General features: G+C 44.0%; 1 protein-coding gene across 3 annotated transcripts in view; it reads right to left on the bottom strand.

Moving 5' to 3' along the window:
• Positions 1-23227, bottom strand: part of LOC138772977 (protein-glutamine gamma-glutamyltransferase E-like) — a 56906-nt gene that overhangs the window by 4754 nt on the left and 28925 nt on the right. For 2 of the 3 annotated variants that reach the window (XM_069953824.1, XM_069953822.1), the window contains exons 5-11: positions 22189-22317; positions 19252-19426; positions 15269-15404; positions 12415-12518; positions 10576-10818; positions 10093-10407; positions 1480-1542 (exon numbers count right to left, since the gene is read on the bottom strand). In XM_069953824.1, the coding sequence (XP_069809925.1) occupies positions 1480-1542; positions 10093-10407; positions 10576-10818; positions 12415-12518; positions 15269-15404; positions 19252-19426; positions 22189-22317 (1165 nt within the window). The remainder of the gene's footprint in view (positions 1-1479; positions 1543-10092; positions 10408-10575; positions 10819-12414; positions 12519-15268; positions 15405-19251; positions 19427-22188; positions 22318-23227) is intronic. The other variant, XM_069953823.1, reaches the window with a different exon arrangement.

The raw sequence follows: 23227 nt of genomic DNA, 5'->3' as shown, positions 1-23227 counted from the left end.
ATAAGGGAGGGGGGAAAGAGGGGGACCATCTATAAGGGGGGACCATCTATAAGGGGGGGAGAGGGGGGCCATCTATAAGGGAGAGGGGACCATCTATAAGGGGGGGAAGAGGGGGACCATCTATAAGGGGGGGAGAGGGGGACCATCTATAAGGGGGGGGGGGAGAGGGGGACCATCTATAAGGGGGGGGGGAGAGGGGGACCATCTATAAGAGAGGGGGGAGAGGGAAGAGGGGGACCATCTATAAGGGGGGGAAAGAGGGGGACCATCTATAAGGGGGAAAAAGGGCGACCATCTATAAGGGGGGAAGAGGGGGACCATCTATAAGGGAGGGGAAAGAGGGGGACCATCTATAAGGGAGGGGGGAGAGGGGGACCATCTATAAGGGAGGGGGAGAGGGGGACCATCTATAAGGGGGGGGGAGAGGGGGACCATCTATAAGGGAGAGGGGACCATCTATAAGGGGGGAAAGAGGGGGACCATCTATAAGGGGGGAAGAGGGAGACCATCTCCTAAAAGATCAGCACCCTCCTCTCCTGACATCCTCTGTGCTGCTGGGACTTCTCCTATAGGATTAGCACCCTCCTCTACTGACATCCTCTGTGCTGTTGGGACCTCTCCTATAGGATTAGCCCCCTCCTCTCCTGACATCCTCTGTGCTGCTGGGACCTCCCCTATAAGATCAGCCCCCTCCTCTCCTGACATCCTCTGTGCTGCTGGGACCTCCCCTATAAGATCAGCCCCCTCCTCTCCTGACATCCTCTGTGCTGCTGGGACCTCCCCTATAAGATCAGCCCCCTCCTCTCCTGACATCCTCTGTGCAGCAAGGGACCAAACATTATGTTTATTGGAGACAGCAGTGGGGGGGGGGGGGGGGGTTAGGGTTGGGTCAGTAGTGGATTATAATGTGGGCGGATTGACGGGGGGGGGGGCGTCATTCTATAGTTCGTCACGGGCAGCAGAGAGGCTAGAATCACCCCTGTCTAGTGCCCATGCATGCCATTTTTGTTTTATCTCCATATACATTACCTCTGATTTCTGCAACCATGTTACATTTCACGCTGGACTCTAGAAGCCATCGCTCTCACTTGTAATGATATGTATACACAAAAAGAATCATTTTACAAGAGAAAAATTTACTATCATAGGTAGTGAAAAGGGAAATCCTTCCAAAACTGTTATGTAGAGATATCAAAAGAGACCCGAACTAAGAAGGCCTCTGTGCCCTATAGAGTCGAATAAGATGCTGTAGAACAACCTATTGGCTATTTCCCCTTTAAGGTCCCATGATAATTGATTGATCAGAACAGTAAATCACGGTAGAGGAGTGATTGATAGGATGATTTACAGTTTTCTATTCATGCAGTTCATTTTTTTCGGTTTTGGATGAGGTTATATTTTTACTCGCTCTTTTTTTATTGAATTTATTGATTAAGATAGATAAAGAAATGCAAAATACAATGGAAAAAAAATTCTTACCATACTTTTTTTTCCGTTTGCTTGGGATGCAGGACAAACAAGCGGGGATTCCCCGCCCATTACCTATTACAGGACAAGGAGGTTAATTTCTGCCATAGAACTTAATGTAACGTGATCTCAATTACAAAAACAGTACAATGACATAGATTTCCAGCACATCACTTTAATACAACAATATCCGGCTGCCTTCTGACCAAAGGAAGTGAAAATGTTAGGAAAAATTCTTATTTTCTGTTTCCTTAATGTCTATTGGCAGCATCAACAAGTGGAGTGGATTCAATGCAGTGGAGATGTTCACAGTCTAAGCCTTCCTTCATAGACTTTATAGGTTTTATTGAGTTCACCCTGAGATCTTGTTGGTTTTCACCTTCGATAGGCTTTCAATGGATGAATGGTGAAGGAATCATGTTCTCCTCTCATAGATCTTTGACCATTGGTGACTCAGATCTTGGGTTGATGCTGGTAACAGGAGTAAAATGTTATTACCTTTCACCTAATGGAAACTCTTAGTATTATTAGCATAATTGGGTAGTTTTTAATTATCTGAATTATATATGTATATATAATTTCAAAATATTAGTATATTAGTTGCTTACTTAAGTTTTCAAAAAGCCAACGAGAACAAACCACCACCAACTTTGCTTACAGAGATCAAAGTTGAGTCATAAGTTTAGACAAGAAAGCTAATAGTTGTTAAAGGGGCACTCACCATTCCGATCCCCCCGCGGTAAGGTCCGATGCTTACCAGGTCCCCTGTCAGTCTCTACTTCTTGGTCCTTTTCATACAGACATATGACCACTACAGAGAGTCATTAGTTATAGTGTTGACACTATGGCCTACGTTAGGGCCAGTGGTCCATGTAGAAAGGGTTTAGAAAGTAGGGATTGGTGGGGAACCCAGGAAGCATTAGAATGGGAATGGTGATTATTATGGTGAGCATTACTCTAGTTATTATTGTCCAAATTCTGAACTGTTTTTGAACTATTGTTAGCACCCTAGCAGCCCCTCAACCACAGTTACCTCACACCTCATACCTCACAATTAATGCCACCTTCTAAGCTATTATAAGGCAGAGTGCATTTACCTGCTGGTGCACAATTCATAATCCAGGTGTTCTCTTTCTTTCTTGATTTCCCCAGTAATCGAGAAAATGAAATAGGTCTGTAAAAACTCATCATGTGATAGAAAATATTGCTTCCTGACTTCCATCTTCAAGCAAAAGAAGGTGCTAAGTATAAGGCCGGGCCATAGAGAGTCCAAAACCAACCTGCTGGCGAGCAGTGCGACATTCAGGGTCGTGACTTGGTGATGAGGGAATGGGATAGAAGGAGGGTTCAAGGCTACAAACATTTTGCGCCTCAGCAGAGTATGAAGAAACTACGTCAAGTGCCATGGGGACCTGCTGAGTGCACAGTGATACAGCTGCCATAAGGTATGCCCGTGGGCTCAAGGGAGGGATAAAGAAATCTGGAGACCCTGAAAGATGCTATGTAGCAAGGTCCCTGTATAGCTATTGTGTGGCAAGCTGGTGGATTAGCAACAGAGACCAGAAGAATTCGACAGCCTGAGTGGTGGCGCATAGGCTGAACAGATGGTCGAGAATACGTGAGACTTTTGGAGCCATTGTTGGCTTGGCATGGACTCTGAGGCCCCCAACCCAAATCTGGAGTGACCAGAGGTTAGTGAGAGATTGGCTGCTCTGCTGTTGATCCCAGTGTAGCTGAGTGGACTGGTAAACAACGAGTGGCAGCAATAAGACATGTCGGGTATTGGAAGATCCCTCATATACGTGAGCAGTCAGGAATTCCACAAAAGGTAGTGACGTACCAGCTATGAGTACACAATTCCAGTCCACAGAATCAATGCAAGGACTGTAAACACTCATTCATTATCCAAACGCATCTTTTATGCAGTGCGAAAAATCACTGTAAGGCTATGTACACACTACGTGAAAGTCTGCAACAGAGGGCCGTACTTTGTGCGGAGTGGAACATAGCCTATTCTGCTATGGGATCCCGGCAGGAGTGTATAAACCCGTAGGAAACCCTGTCAGTTCACATGGCCGCTTGCTTCATTGTGCACTATGGGAAGCCATAAAGATCATCCGGCCGGTATTGCAGTACCGGCCGGGATGATCTTGGCAGAGACCGGCCATTCCGTGACTCAGCCGGGTCACGGAACAGCCGGTCCAATACGTAGCGTGAACATAGCCTAAGGGTCCTATTAGACCTATTTTAACGATAAACATTAAACGATAAACGATCGTGAACAAGAGCTACCTGAAATCGTTCACCATATTACACAGAACAACAGTCGTTAGTTACGATTGTTGCTAAGATCTGTTCCCACTGAATGATTAGTGAACGATTAGCAAATGAATGTTGAATTCCGGCGAACAATTAAAAAACGATTAACAATGATGTTTGGTTTAGCTCAAAAGATGCGATCAACGACACACAAACGATTTTTCGATCGTTGCCGGCATACACACAAAACGGTTATTGTTTAATTTTGATCAATGTAATGATTTTTTTTTTCCACGATAATCATGACTTGTAATAGGGGCCCTTAGGGGGTCTAAAGGGTTCTTTTATATAATGCTAATCAACTGAACCCAATCAAGCGGCAGTATTATTTGCTAGCTAGCGGTAAAATGACCTATCGTTTGACCTAGTCAGAAGGGTCATAAAACCAAAATGATGTGGTCAACGTTGGCCGATACTGCAGATGCAGAGTTATATGATGAGCTGCCACTTGAAAATGCCGTCCTTGAGTAATGATAAGGAAAACATATGGTCTGCAGAGCCTTAAACTGTGAAAGCCATGGGAGGAGGCACCGGGCACAGCACGGCAGACTGCCTAGGAGGTGGTGTTCAGAGACATCCTGGAAGATGAGTATAGGATTAAAGAGGATGTGTAGTCAAATCCTCAAAACAAGATGTTACTATTATGAAATAGCTTACAGTGCCCTGATCACACACTTTTTATTTTATTTTTTGTTAGGCTGAATATCAAGTGATGGGCAGAATTACACAGTCAGCAGGTGTGAAAGTTTTACATTGAGGGGTGTGTATACCTAAAAACTAGGTTTGTCCCTATCTCACTACTAAAAAGGGGTGTAATTGGGGCACCCTAAGCTATTTAATGATGGCAACATCTAAATTTCTGGGGATTGACTACAGGTCCTCTTTAACTGTTTGGCGACACAGGATGACCCTACATGCCCTGGTGCCATCAAAAGTGTATGAAGCAGGGTTAGGACCGTTTCTTACACAGCAACTCACAGCAGGCTGAAGCATTAGAATGCTGAGGTAATGGATCAATGCAGTACATAGGTTTTGCTCATAGAAGTCATAGACGTCCCCTTGGGGGGCTACAAAAGTGTTGGGGAAAAAACAAAAAGTTAAACGAAATCTAAGTAAATCCGTTTCTTAATAAAATATTACATCATTCCCCTTTTCTCATTTTTTGAAATTAAATAAATAAATGAATAAATTAGAAAAGTTTAAATAAATAGACATTTTTGGTATTTCCACAAGCGTAATTGCCCTGTACTTGGCAAAACTAAGATTGAACATTGATAGGAACTGATCAGTATAAGGGAGAGGTAGTATTACCGGCTACCCTCAAGGAGCTCCTATAGAATCAGTACACTTTCTGGACAAGAGAGTAAAGTGCAAATGACTGTATTTGTAACAACAGGGTAGTTAAAGGAGAAGTCCGGCAAAAAATTATATTAAAGTATTTTATTGCCCCCAAAAGTTATGCAAATCACCAATATACACTTATTACAGGAAATGCACATAACATGCTTTTTCTCTGCACTTACTACTGCATCAAGGCTTGACTTCCTCGATAAAATGGTGATGTCACTTCCTCGATAAAATGGTGATGTCACGACCCGACTCCCAGAGATGTGCGGGCTGTGGCTGCTGGAGAGGATGATGGCAGAGGGATGCTCAATGTCCCTCCAGTGCCCTGTGCCCCTCAGTGTCCCCCTGCCATCATCCTCTCCAGCAGCCACAGCCCGCACAGCTCTGGGAGTCGGGTCGTGACATTACCATGTTATCCAGGAAGTGACATCACCATCTTATCCAGGAAGTGACATCACCATTTTATCCAGGAAGTGACATCACCATGTTATCCAGGAAATGAAGCCTTGATGCAGTAGCAAGTGCAGGGAAAAAAAAACTTTATGTGCATTTCCCGTAATAAGTGTATATTGGTGATTTGTATAACTTTTGGAGGGCAATACAATACTTTAATAAAAATTTTCACCGAACTTTTCCTTTAATGGAATATTAGTCATGTAGAGGATAGCAGGAGGTGCAAAGCTGTTCCTATAAGTAACAGGTGCAAGCCCATAAGTGACATAAGGGCATAGCAGGCTGTAGACTCTCAGAGGTCTACAGTGACACAGTAATGCAGGCAGTAAGCCAGCAATCATGATGGTCTCCAACACCAATCTTCTTGCAGAAATTATTGTTTTTGGGGAAAGATGCCTGTGCATGTTCAAGCATGGTGCATTAGTACCAAAAATTAAAACAAAGAAAAAAACGCACTAATATCCATGAAGGTTTAAAAAAAATAAATATATATATATATATATATATATATATATATATACACACAGTATATATATATATATATAGAGAGAGAGAGAGAGAGAGAGAGAGTTAAAAAAGTTAAAAGTTTGCAAAAAAAAATAAAAAATTTGCACCAGTCAGACCACTGTTTTTAGAGTGGTGGTCGATAACCTAGACAATAGACTGTCAATGAAGGGAGGAAGAGAGCAGCATTTCAGGAGACAAGTTTGCTAAATGATTGTATGTGCAAAAATACTTAACTTGATAAGCCCTACATGGGCTGTCAAGGCTATACAGAGGGTCGAGAGATGGGAAATATGAGGATATGGTAATAAAGAGCAAGAGAAAATGGGAGGAGGAGAATATAGTAGTTGTTTTTGCAATACACCAAAAAAAGGTGACACTAAAGAGGACAATGCACGGTGGTTCGACCGTGGTTGGGAGTTGTGTGGTGTAGATGGTGGTTGCTCTATTGGGTGCTGGTTAAATTGACTATTGGAATAAGTTAATGGCCCCATGGTCTGGGGACACATCTTCTTGGTTTTTTATCCCAACGGTTGGGGGGGGGGGGATGTGAGCATGGCGAGGCAGTTAGTCTAGAGTAAGTTTTTTTTTTGGGGGGGGGGGGAAATCAGTGTATATCAAGGGTATAGGAGTTGCAGTCCCACTCTGTACTTTTAGTATCGATATATATGGAATACCTTTTATGCATAGGTTTAAATAATTTTTCAGGATTTGATATAATAGTGGTAATCCTGTTATGGTTTAAAGATTATTATTTTATCTTTTGTATTGGAAGAAAAGAAAACTAAAGAATTCATTAAAAAAAGATAAGCCCTACAGGTTTCACGACTTTAGTTGAAATGAGAATACTCTTTTAAATTCAATGCTTAACACAGTGTGTGCAGTGCTATTAGCAGAACGTTACATTTTCACTTGGACACAGGCTGAGGTACAACACATGGTGTTAGTGTGACGCTGAACAACAAAATTAAATTAAATGAAAAATTCCCACTGCATGGTGCTATGGACAACAGCATAAAAAGCTCCACTTGGGCATAGGATAGCATATAATGGAATGCTGTAAACATGTGAATGATGTTAAACTCTAAAATGTTTGGTGGAACTATCGATTAAACGAAAAAATCCCTCTGTACAGCTCTATGTATAACTGTTTAAGTGACCACTTGGACACAGGCTGGTGTATAAAGGTAAGGTTTAAATACTTCTGTGAGGCTCAACAATAAGATATTTTGTGGCATTATCAATTAAAAGACATATCCCCACTGTACGGTGCTATAGACAACAATGTTTAAATTGCTACTTCAACACGTCTTCAAGTTTATTTTCCGGTCAACACTCCCCCCAGTGTATTCAGACTGAGGGACAGCACCGTGGTTAGTGTTTGGCCGAGGGGGCTGTCACTCTCAAGACATGTAAGTGACAGCCCAATCAACAAATTACTGGCCATGGTGCTGTGCATTCCTAGTTAGTGATTGGCTGAGTGGGCTGTCACTCTCCGCTCAGCCAATCACTGACTTGCTGAGCACAGACATCGCCGCGGTCAGTGATTGGCTAAGTGTGCGGCTGAAGACATGGAAGAGGACGCCGGGGTAACTCAGACAGATATGTATAGATTTGTACTGTACTGTAGCCATGCCCTATGAACCTTTTAAAGGGAACCTGCCACATTGAAAATGCAGTCCAATCTGAAGACACCATGCTATAGATCAGAAGGAGCTGAGCAGAGGGATGTATGGATAAATTGCATTTCATTCATGTAAATCTCTGCTCATTCTAAATAGTCAAGTGGGAGGTCCTATTCAGCAACTGACAGCTTTTTTATCTATAAGTGTACATACAGAGCTGTCTATCACTGAGTAGGCCCGTCCACTTGACTACTTAGCCTAGACTAAGAAGAGATCCCCAAGAAAAAAATGACAAGTTATTCTGGAATTTTCTAACAATACTATCAATCTGCTCAGCTCCTTCTGCTCTATAACATGCTGCCAGCAGATTGAACAACATTTGTAATGTGACAGGTTCCCTTTAAGTGTATAAAACCAGTATATAGTAATGTTAAAAGGCATATGGAACTTGATCAAAACCAAATACAGACAGTGGCCATAAGCGTTTTATAGGAATGGCATACATAGGCTTTCATAAAACTGTCCGCTAGATTCATTTAATTAAAAAAATTGCTTTACGGGATCAAAAATTGAAGTTTACTAAGAAGTCAGTTATATGCTAGTAGGGCAGATTTTCAACCCACTTTGGTCTTGGTTCCCTGTGGACTCATATATAGAGATGAAAAATGGCAATTGCTATGGATGGCCAAAATGGCTGCCCTCCTACTTATATGACCTTGAATTCTAAAAGAGACATTCACTGCACTTACTATAAAGTTACTTCTCGACCATGAGCAGATACAAAATGAGAACTATTACAATGACTTTATCATAGGCTCCTCTACCTGGGTTCTTAAAGGTGTCTCTGGGTTCTTAAAGGTGCTCTGGATCCCCATTTTGGCATAACTAAAGGTGCCAATTTTAATAAATTTTTAAGGCTATGTTCACACAACATGAACACCCAGCCGTTCCGTGACTCCGGCTCGGTCATGGAGCGGCCGGTCTCAGCCCAGATCATCCCGGCTGGTACTTAAGTACTTAGGTACTTAAGCGCGCGCCTGCATCAGAGCTTCCCATAGCACACAGTGAAGCAAGCGAGCCGCTTGCTTCACTGTGTGAACTGACAGGTATTTCTGGCCGCAGAAAACTGACATGTCAGTTTTTTCTGGCGCAACATGGGCTCCCGGCCGGAGCGCATACGATGTGTGTACACTCCGGTCGGGATCCCATTGAAAATAAGGCTATGTTCCACCCCTCAAAACTACGGCCGAAGTTCTGCGGCGAGAACTACGGCCGTAGTTTTACGTAGTGTGAACATAGCCTCAGGATGTAATGTGCAGGTGCACAGCATGAAATGCCATCTTGGAGCACCACAACCTTATGCATTGCGCCAGGCTATAAATTATTTAACTTGTTGGGGCAACGCAGTTCTTCAAAATCTAACATGGAACATATATGATTAAATTCTGTGTACAGAGCTGCATAATGGTCCTGTACACAGTGTATAATGGGAGATTATATATCGAAATGTTGACAATTCTTTGCGTCTGTAGTTCTTTGCGTCTGTAGAAATGTAATACTCCGAGTACCTTCAAATTTTAAATTAATTAAAGAAATCACTTACTGTACTTTTTAGTATCTAGAGAAAAATTATAAATACCACCAAATGTCATAATAATCATAGTCTTTCCTAGCAGTCATAAGTGATCACATTTTCGTGTGTTTTTAACGTATTTAGCAAACATGGTGTAAAGTGAAACTGGCTCAGTTGCCCCTAGCAACCAATCAGATTCCAACTTTCATTTTTCAAAGAGTCTGTGAGGAATGAAAGGTGGAATCTGATTGGTTGTTAGGGGCAACTGGGCCAATTCTACTTTACACCAGTTTGACAGTTTTTTTTACTATTGGAGCGGTGGAAACCTTCTTCATTTGCTGATTGTACTCCTCGTCTGATGGCGTCAGGTGAATACCACACCTGCTTCTCATCAGGAACAAAGACTTTAAATTTGAGCCTTACACATGGTGAGCAGACAAGAGACTCTTTTCGATGTTCATTATTCTTTAAGTACCCCATTAGAAAATTTTAGATCCAGGTGCAGAGAGGAACTACAACAAGTCCTCTCTTTTTAAGGACAGGCTGTTGATTTAAATGATCACCGTGTAATTCCTCATTTTTCCTGTGGAGGTGCTGCAGAGGAATCAAGCACTTGCACCACATAACCCCCCAGATTTCAAATTTCAATTACAGATGTCCACCAAGGGTCCCAACCACAGGACTGTCAAGAATATTTTCTTTGGGGGGGGGGGGGATGCCCCCACCAACATTCAACGATTGTATAAACCCAACAGCTACTTTAACTTATGGAATTGTAAAATAACAAAAAGTAATAGACAATACCTTCATTTGGGCTGAGAGTCACCGTCACCGATTGATTGAAGATCTTTCTCCTCACAGCCTTGTTGTATACGATGGCAGCGGCACTGATATTGACGGTGACGTTTTTCGCTTTTTGGGTTAAATTCTTGAGAGTCAGGATGGCTTCGATGTCATCTCCAACCTTGCGGGAACCCGGAACTGATATGGCCCCAGACACCTCAGCCTCGCGTCTTTGGTTTGATGCGGAGCGACCATCTGCAGAGAAGGCTACAAATCCTGCGCTCATACCGATCAACCCCAGAGCTTTATTGTATATTTGCCTCTCTTCTGGGGAACCTGAAGAGGAGAAGAGAAGCCATATTATTACTTCCTATATCAATGATATCCAACTTAAGAGTTTCCAGCTGCTCGGAAATTACTACTCCCAGTATCCGAGTATTATGGTTGTCCAACAAGTTGGAGACGACTACTCTAAATCAATGGATTTGTCCAATAGGACAGTACCTTCAGGATACTTGTATTCATTTGTGATGTTGATGTAACTATCTGTCCCCACAGCCTTGGTGCAGATGAATTGTCCAACTTTTGTACGATCCGTCTCTCCGACAGCTTTTCTTCCGTTCAGTTGCACGACCACTTTTATCACGTCTGCATTTACTTCCGAAAACACGAAGCGAGTATCATACTGCTTATCCACATCGCCTTCCTTGACTGCACGTTGAGATGTGGGGCCCAGTTCGTAAATGCCTGTAAACAGAAATGGGGGTCAGTGTGATGTTGCGAGGGTTTAGGGAAAAATAGGCCCATATTCTAGCAGAACCTGGTAGTGCTACATCTGTCCTTCTGCATAATATGGCTGAAACTGAGGAACAACATTGGAGAAGAAACTTGTCGGGGGATATTAAGGCTGTAGCTGCTTCATAAAAACAAGGCCAACCATCGAATCTAGTGAGCTCTTATGAAATAGAGACGATGCTAGCAGCTAAGTCCAACCTGGCTACAATGAATATCTAGGGGGAGTCTTAGGGTGGTATTACACGGCCGATGGGGGCCCGATGATAACTGTATACGAGTAACGATCTGCTAGATCGGCGCTCGTTTACTGGGCCTATTACACGGCCCGATAATCGTTTAACAAGGGCTGCATAGACATCCTTACTGATGTCCTTGCAGCCCTTGCTTAACTTTATACTTTACCTATCCATGGCTGCAGGGCTCCTCTTGCGGTCTTCTTCTCGGTGGGTCCTGCGCGCTCCAGCTTCAGAGCGGCCTGTCTCAGCTGACAGGCTGCTCAGCCAATCACTGGCCGCGGTGGTCCCGGCCAGTGATTGGCTGAGCAGCCTGTCAGCTGAGACAGGCCGCTCTGAAGCTGGAGCAAGCGGGACCCGAGGAGAAGAAGAGCGCCAGTTCCTAGTCCCATGGCCTGGAATCGCCATGTAGCCCTAGCCTTAAAGGTTAGATGAACTTAACCTGCCGATAGCCCCCTATTGCACAGGAGACGCAGAGGAGGAAGGTATGGGTCTCACCTTCCCCCTTCGTACCGTTCCAGTGCAGTTTGTAGCTAGCTCTGCGGTCCGGTTAGACTGTTAGGAACACTTGGGCACCTGTTAGCAGCACTGCCCGCCCCCATAGAGTCGATCTGCCCCCGGCCTGCCGGTTCAGTGCTATGTTAAATAGGGGAATTTCTGGAACAATGGAGTTCGACTGGGCACAAATACCAGGGTTTTCCTGAGGGGTGTCCGTACTGGGAAATAGACATGTTCTATATTGATCCTGAATTCTGTCACAAATGCCCCAGAGAACCCTATGGGAGCATTCACAATTGGCCATCCGGAACCTGTCCTGAGTTACGGATACATTGCATACAAGGCAGTATTATACCTCTGGCCATAAGAGCCTGTTACTTCCCCCCCCCCCCAGCATTGCAACACACATGTGACATCACTCATGTGCACGCAACACCAGTAGAGTGAAGGAGAAGGCGGAGGAGAGCACAGCAGCCTGCAGCAGGTAAGTATGATTTTTTTTCCCCTCCTTCATTTTTACAATCCGCAAACACTGATGATTCCCTGAAACTTCCTGAAAGGCTTCCTGATCAGTGTTTACTGACGATAAGAATGGCCATGGACGTGTGAAAGGGGCCTAAGTTTGTGAGTTTAGGTAACAAACATGGTCCCATGGCCGAGCAGCGAGACTGCCGTCACTGCCAGGAAGAAAACAATGACAGGAAGAAAGGAGTGATCCTTTAAACTGAGAGCAGAGAAGGGAAAAGGACACTTCTCATATTTCTCCCTTCTGCATGAACCAAAGTATTTAACACGGTCGGTGTTCTTTCTTTTTTACCATCGCTCATCTCTTGTGGAGTTGAATCAAAGATTTGCCATCCACTGTAACTGGCATCGAGATCATTCCGCCTCATCCAAGCCTCATTCCAGCAATGGAAGTTCCTAGAAAAGATCATTGGTTTTATTATCTCAGTAGCGTAGTAATGGCTGACTACAGATAGCCCTGGTAGATTAATAATTCCCTCCTAGTTCCCTCCTTAGCATAACTGCAGCTTCTAGTTACCAGAGGGAAGGGTCTGGGTATGGGTTCATAGAGAGGGCTCCCAGTTTAGACCACTTTTTTATTTGCATAAGCAAAGAGTCTCTCTGGTACTGGAGGACCTGTCACATCCATCCATTACAATGAGAGCCCATGGATATTGAGGGGAAGCCAAGACTACTTCTTTTCACCACCTGCAGGGGGAGCTGTAGCATATGGGAGCATGTGTGCCTGGGATTTTCAGCCGTTTACAGCTGATTGCTGACTGCTATAGCTACAGGCCAAAGGAATATTCAGGCTTGGGGACAATAGCTGTCACTTCATTGTTAAATTCAGCAGCACTACAAAAAGTCTTAGTGAAGAATATAATTTTAGGCTTCATTTAATTGGAAAAGTATTATACAGATGCAACAAACTAAACTCAGTCACATTTTTATTCCGTGCATTGGGATAATAAGATAGTTTGGATTCTTTGCAGTTCTATGTAAAGCCACAAATGATACACTGCAATATAGGACTGAAGTCTGCAACCTACAGGAAGTACAGGATGTCAGTACCACTGTTCCCCCACTAGATGTCAGTGTATCCCACACTATAAATGCAGAAGTGACTTAGCAGCTTCTAGTAGCTATAATGATACCCTAAGTCAGTGATTTTCAACCTTTTTTGAGCCGCGACACACTTTTTATACTTAAAAAATCCCGGGGCACATCACCAACCAAAATGGCACAAAATGACACTAAAACAGTACATATTATACATATAGTTAATAAAATAGATTCTAAATGTATTTATACTAACTCAGTGTGAAACCTGGGCCTGTTTTCTTCTCCCCCCCTGTGCTTCTCTCCACCATACTTCTCCCCCCTGCTTCTCTCCACCATACTTCTCCCCCCTGCTTCTCTCCTATGCTTCTCTCTCCTGTGCTTTTCTCCCCTGTGCTTCTCTTCACCATACTTCTCCCCCCTACTTCTCTCCTGTGCTTCTCTCCACCATACTTCTCCCCCCTACTTCTCTCCTGTGCTTCTCTCCACCATACTTCTCCCCCTGCTTCTCTCCTGTGCTTCTCTCCTGTGCTTCTCCCCACCATACTTCTCCCCCTGCTTCTCTCCTGTGCTTCTCTCCTTTGCTTCTCCCCACCATACTTCTCCCCCTGCTTCTCTCCTGTGCTTCTCTCCCCCGTGCTTCTCTCCCCTGTTTCTCCCCCATCCCCAGGTTTCTCTCCACCATTGTTTTCTCCTGTTTCACAGGGGCACCATAGTTTGGGGAACTTTACCCGCGGCACACCCGACCATGTGTCACGGCACACTAGTGTGCCACGGCACACTGGCTGAAAATCACTGCCCTAAGTAACAGCTTACTGACCTGTATGGTGGTCTATACGCATATACACATGTGTTTAATTTTTTTTTTGGGTGGGCACTAATATTAATATTGGGAGATACTTTGCTAGCACTCTTACTAATGGGGGAACTTTGCTAGTACTATTACTAATGGGGCCTCTTTGCTTTATGATTAGCTGTATATCTGTTAAAGTTTACTGGAAAAACTCCAGTAGGTGTGCGGTACTCTTTGAGGATAGGTAAGTATGCTTTGTATATAACTTTCCTGCACCCACCGCTGTCCTGTCATTTTCAGATTTTGTGGGACTTCTCCTTTAAAGCGACTCTGTACCCACAATCTGACCCCCCCAAACCACTTGTACCTTCGGATAGTTGCCTTTTAATCCAAGATCTGTCCTGGGGTCCGTTTGGCAGGTGATGCAGTTATTGTCCTAAAAAACTACCTTTATACTTGCAGCCCCGTGCCCTATGGGCGTGGCTTAGAATATCTGTGCCCTAACTTTGCACCACCCCTTAGTCCCTCCTCCCCACCATCTTCATCATTAGGAATGCCACTGGAACATTTTCTCCATGCTGAACATTGCCCAGCTGCCTTAATGATCCAGCCCATATGCCGGGCTGACACAGCTGATGAATAGGAGACAATCTGCCTGGAGCATTCCTAATGATGAGGAAGGCGGGGAGGAGGGACGGAGAGGGTGTGCCAGCCTAATGCATACACAATCTAGGCCATGCCCGTTAGGCACGGGCCTGCCAGTTTAAAAGTTGTTTTTTAGGACAATTACTGCATCACCTGTCGAACAGACTGCAGGACAGATCTTGTATTAAAAGCAGCTATCCGAAGATACAAGTGTTTTTTTTTTGGGGGGGGGGGGGGGTCAGATTGTGGCTACAGAGTCACTTTAATCTTGTAGGACTTATCAGGTTAAATTTTTTTGCAAATACATTCATTTGCCAAACTTACCGACTACCACTCTGCTCTAAAAGCAGTGGTCTGGCTGATGTATATATAGCTATAATGTAGATGTATAGAGATGTAGTGTATGTAAATAAAAATATGAATTCTATGACTACATACGCACCAACACCAGGCAGACTACTGGTTTTAGAGCAGAGTGGTGGTCGGTAACCAGGACAACAAGCTGTCAACAATTGGAGGGAAAGAGAAGCATATCAGGAGAAGGAGATAAGTTTGGGGAAGGAAAGTATTTGCTAATATAATGAGCTGATGAGCGCTACAAGTATAACTATATGAATATGTGTGAATATCCCTTTAAGAAAGTTATCCTATGGGCTAATCCAGTACTTACCATATACTGTCATCACTCTCCATCACCGGCTCCCCATACACATCATAGTATTCCTCCACACTCAGGTTGCCATTTGTGTCATGGGCAGAGTTGTAGTTTGTAATGATTCGAGTGGGTAACCCCATTGCTCTGCTGACTGCGGAGAGGGAAAGGTATGACAAGAGAGACTGATAGTGACTGTCCAGGGGAAGAGCTCTGGGCTGTATACAGCTTGTATACTAAAAACCTTTCTTTATATACAGTTAAACTGATGGGCTATGTGGATTTCAATTGAAAAGCAAACAGGATAAGAAGCTAGCTACTTCCTGCCACTACTAAACTACACTTCCCATCATTCCGTTTAAAAAAAAAATCTTAAGCCTTTGAGGACCAGGCCCAAAATGACCCAGTGGACCGCGCAAATTTTGATCTTAGTGTTTCCGTTTTTCCCTCCTCCCCTTCTAAGAGCTCTAGCACTCTCAGTTTTCTATCTACAAGCCATGTAAGTGCTTATTTGTTACAGGAATAGTTGTACTTTGTAATGGCGTCTTTCATTTTACCATAACATGTATGATGGAATCCAAATATATTATTTATGAAGATATAAAAAGGTGAAATTGTAAATAAGAATGCAATATGGTAACGTTTGGGGGGTTCCTGTGTCTACGTAATGCACTATATGGTAACAGCGACATGACACTATTATTCTATAGGTCAGTCCGAACACAACCATATGCAGGTTACACAGATTCTCTAATGTTATATACCGTATTTTTTTTATGAAATCCTTTTTTTTGGCAATTAAATATTAATAAAATGGCCCTATTGTGACACTTATAACGGTTTTATTTTTTCACCTACGGGGCTGTATGGGGTGTCATTTTTTCCGCCATGATCTCTAGTTTTTATTAATACCATATTTGTGAAGATCGGACGTTTTGATCACTTTTTATTGATTTTTTTTTAATATATAATGTAACATAAAATCGGTAATCCGCGCACTTTTTTCCCTCTTTTCGTCTATGCCGTTCGCCATGACGCTTGTTATATTTTAATAGATCGGACAATTACGCACGCTACGGTATATTATATGTTTATCTATTTATTTATTTTTATATGTTTTATTAATATAATGGGAAAGGGGGGGGGTGATTTAGACTTTTATTGGGGGAGGGGTTTTGGGGTAGTGTAATAGTGTTTTGAACTTTTTTTTTTTTTACACATTTGAAGTCCCTTTGATTTTTACTACTTTGATTTTTACACTGACCATTGCTATGCCTTAGGCATAGCATTGATCAGTGTTATCGGCGATCTGCTCATTTAGCCTGCCTGTGCAGGCTTAGAGTAGCAGATCGCCGATCGGACCGCACGGAGGAAGGTGAGAGACCTCCAGCAGTCCGTTTCAACGATCGGGACCTCCGCAGTCACACTGCGGGGGTCCCGATCGGTAAGTGACAGGGGACTCCCCCTGTCACTTACACTTAAACGCAGCGGTCGCGCCGCGATCGCGGCGTTTAAGGGGTTAATGACACGCGGCAGCGCGATCGCTGCAGTGTGTCATTACCGGTGAGGTCCCGGCTGCTCACTGCAGCTGGCCCCCACCTGCTATGAAGCGCGCTCCGCTCCGGAGCACGCTTCATAGCGGGAGAACCACCCAGGATGTAGGGTTACGTCCCGGGTCGTCTGGGGACAGACTTCCATGACGTAACCCAACGTCCAGGGTCGTCTAGGGGTTAAAGGGTTACTCTAGGGAAAAAATTGGTGTCAGAAAGTTATATAGATTTGTAAATTACTTCTGTTTAAAAATCTCCAGTCTTCCAGTACTTATCAGCTGCTGTATGTCCTGCAGGAAGTGGTGTATTCTTTGCAGTCGGACACAGTGCTCTCTGCTGCCACCTCTGTCCATGTCAGGAAATGTCCATAAACAGATCGCTGATCTCAGGGGGACCAGCCAAAGATAACACTGCCAGTTGCTAGTGAAAGCGCTCAGTGCAGTGAAATCCTAGGTGCATTGCCCCCTGGCATACATGAATATGTAAAAGAAGAGCCCATGGAGCCTCATTTAAGAGTATCTAAACACAGGAATAGCCAGATATCCCTCCTGGAAGCACCCAGGCTAGGGTTGGCTCCTGTAGGGAAACCATCAAAACCACCATATTAAGTGGCCCTATATGTCAATGTAATGACAAGGGAAAACCCAAGGCCAGGTAACCCTCCACATACAGCTGTTTCGGGGTGTTGCCCCTCATCAGTGTGGAGCAGGATTCTGGCTAGGTGGGAGCAATGCCTAGTAGAGCCATGAGAGAGGAGGGATGTCTGGCTAGCCCTTTGTTTCAAGAGGCTCCACAGGCTCTTCTTTTGCATATTCATGTTTCTCACGGGGCAATGCACCTAGGACTTCACTGCATTGAGCGCTTTAACTAGCAGCCGGCAGTGTTGTCGTTTGGCCGGTCTCCCTGAGATCAGCGGTCGGTTTCTCTTATGGCTCTACTAGGCATTGCTCCCACCTAGCCAGAATCCTGCTCCACACTGATGAGGGGCAACACCCTGAAACAACTGACTATGGATGGATACCTGGCCTTAGTTTTTCCCTTGTCATTACATTGACTTACAGGGCCACTTAATATGGTGGGTTTTGTGGTTTCCCTACAGGAGCCGCCTCTTGGCTGGGTCCTTCCCGGAGGGATATCTGGCTAGTCCTGTGTTTTGAGACTCTTCGTTGAGGCTCCACGGGCTCTTCCTTTGCATATTCAGGAACTGTCCAGAGCAGGAGAGGTTTTCTATGGGGATTTGCCACTGCTCTGGAAAGTTCCTGACATGGACATGGACCAGAGGACGGTGAAGCTTCTGAGGCTGACAATAGCAGAGGACATGCGACTACTTCATATACTATATATACTGATATGGACCATCCATAAGGAAATATATTGTCCTTTTTTAGCTAGACTAAATCCATATAGCAGTGTCTTCATGTATATAGCCAAGTTTACCTCACAGCACCCATTGAGCATTTTGAGAGTCTCGCTGAGTAGAGATGAGCGAACATGTTCGTAAATGTTCGTACAAACGTGGCGCTAATTGTTCGTGTTCAGCAATCACAAACAATTTGTTGGATGATCGGAATGGTTATAACAATTATTTTAGAACATATTCGAACATGTGAACTTTATATTGCAATTTACGCAACTGCATAGATTTCCTCCCACCAATTTGAAAGAGCCAATAAACGTGTGGGGAAGGATGGGCTCATCAGGTAATGTAGTAGCCATGTTTTCTACTGGCATTACTGTGATTGGCTGTATGATTAGCGTCATTACGTACGTTACGTACATGCTATAAAAATGTGACGCTGAGGCCAATTTTCTCACAGTCTTTCCTGATTCTTGTGCCGTTCAGTAGGGAGAGTGACACGGGCAGGGACAGCATCTAAATTTAGTTTGGCAGCAGTGGTAGTTAGTCAGTGTAGGGAGGGAGAGCTGACCGAGTAGGGCTTAGAACGTTGTGAAATTGTCAGTGTAGGGAGGGAGAGCTGACCGAGTAGGGCTTAGAATGTTGTCGGTGTAGGGAGGGTGACAAAATCAAGTGCACTGTAGGGACCAGGTGTCCTCTTAACAACCCAATAGTCCTTTTTAGGGCATATATATATATATATATATATATATATATATATATTTTTTCCATTAATCTTTTTGCCTGGCACTGCTGTGTGCCAGTGATTGCCAGTATATACGCATGGACGAATAAAAGATACGCTAGTGCTACGTACCTCATAATTGCGTAATGTACACTTTGCACCTGATAATCTGTACACATGGGCATAGATCGAAACGTAGACTTCTACTGTACAGTATGTTCGTTATTTGTTGGTGAATGTTCGGAAAATACAAACCGATCACAAACATTTTTTTTGGGATCTGAACCTAACGTCGGGATGTTCGCTCATCACTACTGCTGTGTTATAGCTTACAGAGTAAACCAAGCGGCAGAGCTGATCTCTCTCGTACCTGTAGAGAGGACACCGGCAAACACCCAGCATTGCCCAAACTTCACCGGCTGCCTCTTCTGATTCCAGGACCTGAGTATACTGGTGCTCCCATTCCAGGCACTAGGGTTTGTGCCACCAGAGTAGTCTCCGCTCCAGTTCCCTCCTACAACTCCATTGTCATCTTTACTGTTAACCTGGAAGGAACGAGCACTTGATTTAGTAAGTACAGACCAACTGGAGGCTAGTGTCAGATTCGGTGACTGGTAACCAGATGGCCCCACTCTTTGAGCAATTACCGGGGAAGGACAGTAATTACACAGATGTACCATTTTATAGACAAGATACAACAGGATGATGACCCTGCCCAAACCGGCTATTATTGTAGCTTCATTTATCATGTAATGAGATGGAGCCGTCCCGTACATATGGGGTAATACATTTACATAGATAGTGAAATGGAACTGAGCCAATTCAAGAGACCTTAAAGGGGTATTCCACTCAAACATAACTTTTTATATGTTGCTGCCCATGATGAGACTAACAATTCCTTCCATACTTGTTATTATCTATTCAGTCTCCTTCCCCCGGTTCTAAGCTGCTGCTTTCTGTTGAAGACACAAAAATCTGTGTGTGAGCTTTTCTCTTCGTCTCCCCCTCCTCCCTGATGTAAACAAGTCCCTGGCAGGCTTTATCTGCAACATTGTAGCTTCTTTGTAATGCTGGGAGGATTGTTCACAGTGAGTTCATCAGCAACTTGACCTCAGAATAACGCTACCAGCACATTACAAAGAAGCTACAAAGTTGCAGATAGAGCCAGTTAGGGATGTGTTTACATGTCTGTCTCAGAAGGGAGGGGGGAGGAGGGGGAGACAGAGAGAAAAGCTCACACTTTTTTTTTTGTATTTTCAGCAGAAAGCAGCAGTTCAGAACTGGGGTTCTGTAAAATTCTTTTAAATCAACTGGTGCCAGAAAGCGACAGAGACTTGTAATTTAGTTATATTTTAAAATCTCAAGTCTTTCAGTACTTATCAGTTGCTGTATGTCCTGCAAGAAGTGGTGTATTTAGAGATGAGCGAACCTGGAGCATGCTCGAGTCAATCCGAACCCAAACTTTCGGCATTTGATTAGCGGTGGCTGCTGAAGTTGGATAAAGCCCTAAGGCTATGTGGAAAACATGGATATAGTCATTGGCTGTATCCATGTTTTCCAGACAACCTTAGAGCTTTATCTAAGTTCAGCAGCCCCAGCTAATCAAATACCGAACGTTCGGGTTGGGCTTGTGACGAACGTTTGGGTTTGGATCGAGTCGAACACGAAGCCGGTTCGCTCATCTCTAGGTGTATTCTTTCCAGTCTGACACAGTGCTCTCTGCTGCCACCTCTGTCCGTATAAGGAACTGTCCAGAGCAGGAGAGGTTTTCTATGGGGATTTGTTGCTGCTCTGGACAGTTTCTGACATGGACAGATTTAGCAGCAGAGAGAACTGTATCAGACTGGAAAGAATACACCACTACCTGCAGGACATACAGCAGCTGATAAGTACTGGAAGACTGGAGGTTTTTAAACAGAAGTGATTTACAAATCATTTTTAGACAGCTTCCCTGCACTACAGACAGACGCCATGTGACTGCTACACATCAGCCCACGTTTTCAGTTTATACAAAGTCATCTTGCCTCAATATCTTAATACCATACGCTCCATGTAATCGCTGTAAACTCATTTAATGGCCAATTAAGCAAGCTGGAAAATCATTTACTTGTGCAATTCCTCCTAGGGCTCAATATTAAAAGTGTAATATATGTAGGATCAGAGCCAAGAACAATATATAATGATGTACAGTAATATGTTTCTCCTTTAAAGGGGTTGTTCACCAAATTTTATTTCTTTCAAATCAACTGGTGCCAGAAAGTACCAGAGATTTGTAATTTACTTCTATTAAAAAAATCTCAAGTCTTCCAGTCCTTACCAGCTGCTGTATGTCCTACAGGCTGGCTCCAATGATACTGGGACCGGTTGGCACTGCAGGAATACTGGGCCAATCGTGTGGCCCGGTGAGCTGTGATTCCTGTGTGTCAGACCCCGCTAGTGTTTCCTGACCTTGGCTTGTTATGTGATTTTGTACTACGCTCCTGACTGTGTTCCGGACCTTGGCTTTGGTTCTGACTCTGTCCTGTTATCTCTCTCTTGGTTCTGACCCTGACCCTTGTTATGCGACTGATTTTGACCCTGCATGTAGCAGCGTAAGGACCATTGCTCAGTTGGGGTCTGACGCCTAGAGCGGTACGTCCAGGTAGGCAGGGACAGTGGGTGGGTTCAGCTAGGGCTCACTTACTCTATGGACATGACAAGAACAGTATGGGCCCTCTAAAGAACAGTGTCAGCCCTCTGAAGAACAGTATGGGCTCTCTGGATGTGGCAGATGTTCAGCTTGCATGCATATAGCCCAGGCTTTCTCCCCTACATAGCATTAGTTAAGCCTTGCCCCCATTTGTGTTCTGTCTTGGTCTCTCTGCTGCTAGAGACAGAACTTCCCCAACAACAAGCAGTGAACAGCAGGAATGTATATTACATGGCACTATCTTGCTATGAGTTTCTTTCACTTCTAAAACTACTTTAACAATATAGTTAGACCTTTACCCAGATCTCAATCCAATCAAACATCTGTGAAATGTGATAAGGTCCAATCCTGGGAGGTCTCAACTCAAAACTTATAAAACTGAAAGGGTTTTTTCCATGAACAACACTTATCAACTATTTGTGGCATGCTGTCACTCCATTCAACTCCATGGGCCTGATGAAGATAGACAAGCCCAGCTTTCTTTGTCTTGCTCATTTGTAATTTGTAAGTTGGTCAAGGTGACAACCTTTCCATGAATATAACAATACCATATAATATAAAGTCCGTCAATATTAGTGGACACAGCACGTCTGTCTTGAATAGGGTTTAGTCACCTACCATAGCACTGAGGACCCTGCAGATATAGGCAGGGTTACTGCGCTGCCGTATATCCTCCTTAGCGTTCCTTCGAAAGTTTAAACTGGAATCCAACAGGGCAAAAGTAATATACAGAATATTTTCCTGAAACTGAATAGAGGTACATTGTAACAATGCGGTAAAAGTGCAACCATACCATGCAATAAAATAGATGGCTGCTTATATAACAAATAAATATATATATTCTAATATCTTTAGATTGCAGGTTTATTTTTTAAAAATTTAATTAAATTAATTAATGAAATTTTTTGTTACATATATTCTTGCCTATCCTCAGGGTCACTGCCGGATCGGAACGGGGGTCGCACACATTCCGGTCTCATGCGTATTAGTAGCCATGGAGACTCGAGCGGAACTCCCCGCTTACCAGCAGTGGCCCTGATGACAGGAACACTTTAAGTGTATAACATCGTCTTTGAAATCTCTCATATACAGACTAATAACCTCTGCAGAACAACTAATAAAAAGTATCCAGTGGCAGTGAACATGTGCAAAGAGTACAGAGGTTATAGTCATGCCAGAGCCCATCAGTTCTTTCCAATCCAACATGCTGCTCTCTGCTGCCACCTCTGTCCATGTCTAGAACTGTACAGAGCTGAACTGTCTCTTGTGAATCCTGTGTCTCAATCTCCTATCAGTCCTCTGACCCCATCTCCTACCAATACTGTGACCCCCATCTCCTACCAGTCCTGTGACCCCATCTCCTACCAGTCCTCTGACCCCATCTTCTACCAATACTGTGACCCCCATCTCCTACCAGTCCTCTGTCCCCCCCATCTCCTACCAGTCCTCTGCCCCCCATCTCCTACCAGTCCTGTGACCCCATCTCCTACCAGTCCTGTGACTTCCATCTCCTACCAGTCCTGTGACTTCCATCTCCTACCAGTCCTGTGACTTCCATCTCCTACCAATACTGTGACCCCCATCTCCTACCAGTCTTCTATCTCCATCTCCTACCAATATTGTGACCCCCATCTCCTACCAGTCTTCTATCTCCATC

The sequence above is a fragment of the Dendropsophus ebraccatus genome, chromosome 14 (genome assembly GCF_027789765.1).
Source record: "Dendropsophus ebraccatus isolate aDenEbr1 chromosome 14, aDenEbr1.pat, whole genome shotgun sequence".
Classification (NCBI taxonomy): domain Eukaryota; kingdom Metazoa; phylum Chordata; class Amphibia; order Anura; family Hylidae; genus Dendropsophus; species Dendropsophus ebraccatus.
Note: the sequence above shows the minus strand (reverse complement) of the source record. Positions and strands in the feature narration are given on the sequence as shown.